Source organism: Hevea brasiliensis, chromosome 18 (assembly GCF_030052815.1).
Source record: "Hevea brasiliensis isolate MT/VB/25A 57/8 chromosome 18, ASM3005281v1, whole genome shotgun sequence".
In the NCBI taxonomy this organism is placed as follows: domain Eukaryota; kingdom Viridiplantae; phylum Streptophyta; class Magnoliopsida; order Malpighiales; family Euphorbiaceae; genus Hevea; species Hevea brasiliensis.
In genome coordinates, this window is record NC_079510.1 from 51508925 (window position 1) to 51514478 (window position 5554).

At 34.1% G+C, this 5554-nt stretch overlaps 1 protein-coding gene across 2 annotated transcripts; it reads right to left on the reverse strand.

The window, feature by feature from the left end:
* Positions 1-1925: 1925 nt before the first annotated feature.
* On the reverse strand, positions 1926-5021 carry LOC110638386 (protein DETOXIFICATION 40). 2 transcript variants are annotated; one of them, XM_021788939.2, is made up of 7 exons: positions 4496-5018; positions 3764-4395; positions 3618-3674; positions 3305-3543; positions 3020-3138; positions 2823-2909; positions 1926-2269 (listed from the first exon to the last, which is right to left on the reverse strand). In XM_021788939.2, exons 1-7 carry the CDS (start codon positions 4817-4819, stop codon positions 2207-2209), a joined length of 1521 nt encoding a protein of 506 aa, XP_021644631.2. In that variant the 5' UTR covers positions 4820-5018; the 3' UTR covers positions 1926-2206. The 2 variants fall into 2 exon arrangements, 1 of the variants encoding a protein (XP_021644631.2); XR_002491677.2 differs by lacking the exon at positions 1926-2269 and having other exon boundaries at positions 2817-2909; positions 3020-3158; positions 4496-5021.
* Between the last annotated feature and the right edge of the window lie 533 nt (positions 5022-5554).

The following is a 5554-nucleotide window of genomic DNA, read 5'->3' on the forward strand; positions in this document are numbered from 1 at the left end:
TTGCAAAAATTCAACAGTTGCTCGGGTCTGCAATTTCAAGCCGAGCATACAGGCTACCAAAAAAGTCTCTGAATTAGGTCGAGGTTATAGGCTATCCCACCATTTTCAAACGTCCCAGACACATCTCTAGGGTCGGAATTGACATAGGCAAACCTGACCCCTCATTTTTCTTAATTATCTAGTGCTTGATTTCGATTAAAAATCTATAAAATATTCGTGGTAGGTTAGAAAAATATAATTCCTTTTGCGTTAGCTCTATAATATTACTAAGGATTACGGGGAAAAGTTTTAGAATTTTTAAAACTCATTTGGGTAGTTTTTGTAAAAAAGGTAATTATAGAGACTAAATTATAATTTTTCAAATTGTGATTGTTGACTGTTTAAGTTGGCCCAAGAGGGGCCAGGTAATGTGATTGAGTTGTGGATGTGTGGATTGTGAATACAAAAGTGCAATTTGAACCCCTTTTCAGGTTGGGTAGATTCTAGGTATAAAGGAGACTCTGTCGGATTTTGGACACGACCTAGGGTGGCGGACATATCTTCTGGCAAAAAATCTTGCCGAACTCTGTCCGGTTAAATTCTTGAAATTGAGCCCAAATGGGCCTTAGGATTGGATTGAGAAATAGTTATGCTTACTACGAGTCTCGAGGGCTTTAGACTGGTCCAGGTCCTAGTGTCGGTTCGACCTATAGGTTGGATCGTGACATTAAATTACTTAGTTTTGAAAATATATAAACTAAGTTATAGGTTTTGCAAATTTTAAAAATTAAATTGTAATTTAGCCCTATATATATGATTGGTTTTGAAATTTATTTATTTGATTGTTGTTACTATTTTTAAAAAATAAAATTTATATGTAAAAAAAGAATTTACTTTTAAAATGAATTAATATATGAGTCTAATCTAGATTGAAATATATAATTATATTTCATTTAACTCAAATTTAATGATAAAAAGAATTAATTAAATTCTCACAAAATTATGTTTGAATTTTATTTTTTTTAAACGAAAAAAGTTTTTTAAATTAAGAAGAATTTAATTATTTCATTTTAAACATAAGAATTAATAGAAAAAAAATCAATTGATTTGAATTCTCATAAAATTTCATATTCCAAATAAGTGGAATTGAAATTATTTATGCTTCACAAATCTGAAGAGTGACTGAAAATCAAAACAATTAAATTCATCAATCAAAATGTCACCTCTATAATCCTTTATGTAAAGGTTTTTTTTCTTTTCTTAATAAACTGTTAATCATGAACATTTTAATTAAAAGTTATTAAAAAGAGAAGAGTAATTATCATATGTAACTCATAGTTTTTTTTTATATATATAAAGGATAATTTCATTTATATTAAAAAAAAATTAATTTAAGATACTTGAAACTAAAATCCAATCAACATGTCTTTTACAAAACCAATATGCCAAGTGAAAAAAGCCTGACAAGAAAGATACAAACAAAGAACGAGAAAACGATGGCAGTTACCAAAACAAAAATTTTCCTTGTAATTATGGTATATAAAAAAGACTAGACTATTAGTATGTGTGGTCCTGTAGTGTGACGTTACGGAACGAGAGAAGTGGACGTGGCTTCTCTGTGGGCTTGCGTTTCAGCCATTGCTAATGCTGGAGGTATAAGGATCAGTGATTGCCTGTTTTGAAAGATGACTGGAGAAAATGGCTTGAAAGTCATTACAATGATTTTTTTTTATTTTTATTTTTTAATTAGGTCCTTCGGCAAGTTTTTGCTCATTAAGACTAAAAATTCTTTCTGGACAATTTTAAAAGTATATTCTTCACGTTGACATGATACGTTCATAATAAATAATTCTGATCAAATGCTTTTAACAAAATCACTCAAGAGCAACAGACAATTAAAATCAGAGCATAACATAAAGCCTAAATAGTCATGATCAACAGAAATATAGAAAAGCGATAAAATTTACTTCGCGAATAGGTGCTTTTATTTAGTCGACAAAGTTCAGTAAAGAATTTCACCATTGGGGAAATCCAATTTTATGCAAGCTAACGTCAATGAATAATGCTTGCTTTTGCAGGGAAATAAATAAAAATTTGGAGAGGAAATTGTGGTTAATAATTAACACTCTATTCGCCATTTTCTATGAGAAGAAGAAAACTTATTTAAGGCTCCGTTTGGTTTGTCCTAAATTTTATCCACAAAAAATAAGAATGCGCCAAATCGACTTCATTTCTCCAAAAGAGGCTCCTTCTCATCCCAGATGTTGAGCCTATTTTGGGCTCTCTCCACCTGAAATTTTCAAAATCCAAACATTAACACATGCATACGAAAAACACCACATAAAATTAATAATTCCAATAATAATAATAATAATATATTATGCTTATTAGTAGACAATTAGATATATATAAAAAAGAAGGATGATCACATAATATGTCGATCCATGATCTGCCAAACCTGTGATAGAAATTGTCGCATGTACGAAGATTGAAAAGGAAAGGTGGATGGTAGAAGTTTGATGGGCGCAATTTTGCGACAAATGGAAGTGGTAAAGCTAATAATAGAGTGGGCCTCAAATCATTTGATTTGGATAGGATATATCCCTACATATATGGCTTGATGCAATCAATGGTTAGCATTGCAAAAGCAATTATCTATGGAATTTAACCTAGTGAAAATGACCTGGAGCCTAACTAGATGTGGGGTTTTAGAAAGAGTGACCACAAGAAGTTTTTTAGCAAAGGCCACAAGAAGTTGGGTCATTAGTGCTATAAAAACAGAGATAAAGTGGAAGTGGACAGCTAGGTTCGATGAGAATATGACCTCATGACATAAACTTTACCTCTTTATTCCAATCTGTCATGTAGGTGGCCCATAGCAGAATTAAAGTTTGCAAGAAGCTGCCTCCAATCATACCTGACCATATTCCCTACAAAAAACAACAAATTTCAAAAAGGATTGGAAATGGGTTAATTTTAAGCATTGGATGACCAAGGGATAGTGGTGCAGGAAATTCAACTAGTAATTCAATGATTGTACCTTGACACCGAGGTGAAACACAAGGCCAAGAAGCGCTCCCAATGGAACACCAACTATGTAATAACATCCGACGTTAACATATGCCACAAATGCTTGCCATCCACATCCAACAGCCACCCCTTCAAGAAAACGCAGAAATCTGATTTGTTGAATCACAAATTTAAGAAATTTTCTTATTTTATAAACTAATAAAACTAATGGTTAAGATAATAATAACAAATGAGCAGTTTAAAAACACTAATACAAAGAATTAAACAAATTACAAGAAATAATAAAAATTCTTACCCGACAAAACAGGTTGGACACCATTGAGAATGAGAGTAACAGCTAGAAAGGGGCTGAGCTCTGACACTGCTTTAGCAACAGCTTCACCTTCAGTGAAACCATAGCTGATGACTTCACGAAATACCATCACAAGAATGGCAGCTATCACAGAAATCACGAAAGAGGATGAAGTCACTATAACAACAGAAAATGCTGCAGATTTTGGATGCCCTGCTCCAAGCTCATTGCTCACTCTTACACTGTTTTCAATGCACAAAAGTCTCAAAAACTCTAGTAAAGACAAAAAATTGAGAGGACTAACGAAGAAACTGACCTCGCAGCAGCGTTGAATCCGACTGAAATCATGTATACCCATAAAGATACTGTCAAGCTGCAAGAGGCATTCCATCACGAAGCTATTACCACAAGATATCAAATCTCATAAGCGGGAAGATTCCCAAATAGTGTCTAACTATTTACCAAATAGACAGAGAATCCAAAGCGATCTCTGCGTTTTGCAGCAGCCCCGCTATGAGAACTAGTACCTCGAAGTACCAAGTCTCCAAGCACAACATCACTGCAGAAGCAGCAGACAACTTGAAGAAGCTCCAAAGACCCGAAAAAGCCTCCCAGGAAAACCCAGTCCATGTGTGTTTACATCTTTTGCTGGTCACAATGTACAAAAACTGAGCCAAAACCAAGAACCACCAGGAAAAACTCAAAATCAAAGCTGCACCTAGCAAGCCCCAGTTGAACTTGTACACTGCAAGCCAAGTGAATAAGAGGTGCAATATAATTCCAGCCAATGATATGTATGCACTAGGAGCAATTATGCTTTGTGCTTGAAGGAATTTTTGTATAGGAAAGTTGACAGCATAAGCGAAAATTTGAGGAATGAGCCCAAACACAAAAAGTTCAGCTGCAGTTGCAATGTCGTTTGGTTCACCGAGTAGAAGCAAAATGGGCTTGCAAAACACATAGATCAACAAGAGAGGTATCCCAGTTGCCATGAGTAGAAGCATTGATCTTTGAAGATATATGCCCAACATTTCAAATCTGTTCGCCCCATATGCTTGCCCACATAGGGTTTCAACTGCACTCCCCATTCCAAGCTGCATATTTTAAGATAAATTGTGATCAAAGACATCTAAAAATTCATTTATATGTGGCTATGGGCTAAGAGATGAGACGAGACTAGTAGGAAGAACTAACCATAACTCCATAGGCGAAAACTTGGATACCAGTGTTGCCAAGAGAGACAGCAGCCAGCTGAAGATTTCCAAGATGGCCACAGAAGATCTGAGTGGACATTGACACCACATTATTAAGCAAGTAAACAATCACTGCAGGAGCTGCAAGCTTAAAGAGCAATTTCAGTTCAACCCATGTAGCTGATCCGACCCTCTTAACGGTCGATGACTGGGTGTCCGTTAGTATCTCTTCTAGCTCGGAGCTCACCCCCTCAAAACAGGAGCTTTGAGAGTTCATATTTCTTTGTCTGTCTAATTTCCCCGGCTGAGCAAGCCAATTGCCCATCCATTAGTCAATTTAACACAACCATTGGATGAACATATTTGACTCAAAGAATACTCATCTAACAAATGTGAGAACGTGCATAAGATACATATAATCTCACAAAATCCTTCTTTATTGTTCATTACATAAACACAATCTCACAAAAACATTCCCTACTATAAAATATCTGAACACCTATTTGATTAGGAAGATTATAAAATGTTTTCAGTCTTTCTAAAAAATAATGTTCATTTTCTTACAGAAGAGTGAACTCATTTTATAATATAAAAAATAAATTTTACATAATTATAAGAGATAATACATATAATTGAATACGTTTAATAATCTCTTATTTGATTAAACTTTATTTTTATAAAAAATGTGTGTGAAAGGAAGAGGATGACCAAACCAATATAAATTCCAAGTGGCCTCATGGAGAGTGGACAATAGCAGTAGGATTACAATTAGGGCCGAAATCAGAAATTTTAATTTTAAATTTATTCTATTTAAAATTTGAATAAAATTAATTTAATTGGTTTAATTTGCTTAACATAAATGGAAGAAGGCGGACGGCAGAGATAGATGGCAGCCTTTTGTTTGGAGAGATGATGAAATTAAAAACGTGTTTCGTTAGGTTGATGAACGTGGAGAAATTATTTGGAATATGCAGTGGTATATAATTATGCCTATAATAAGACTTATATAGAGTTTATTATAGTTTATAATTTTCCGTGAAAGTGAGTTGAGGTAAAACTA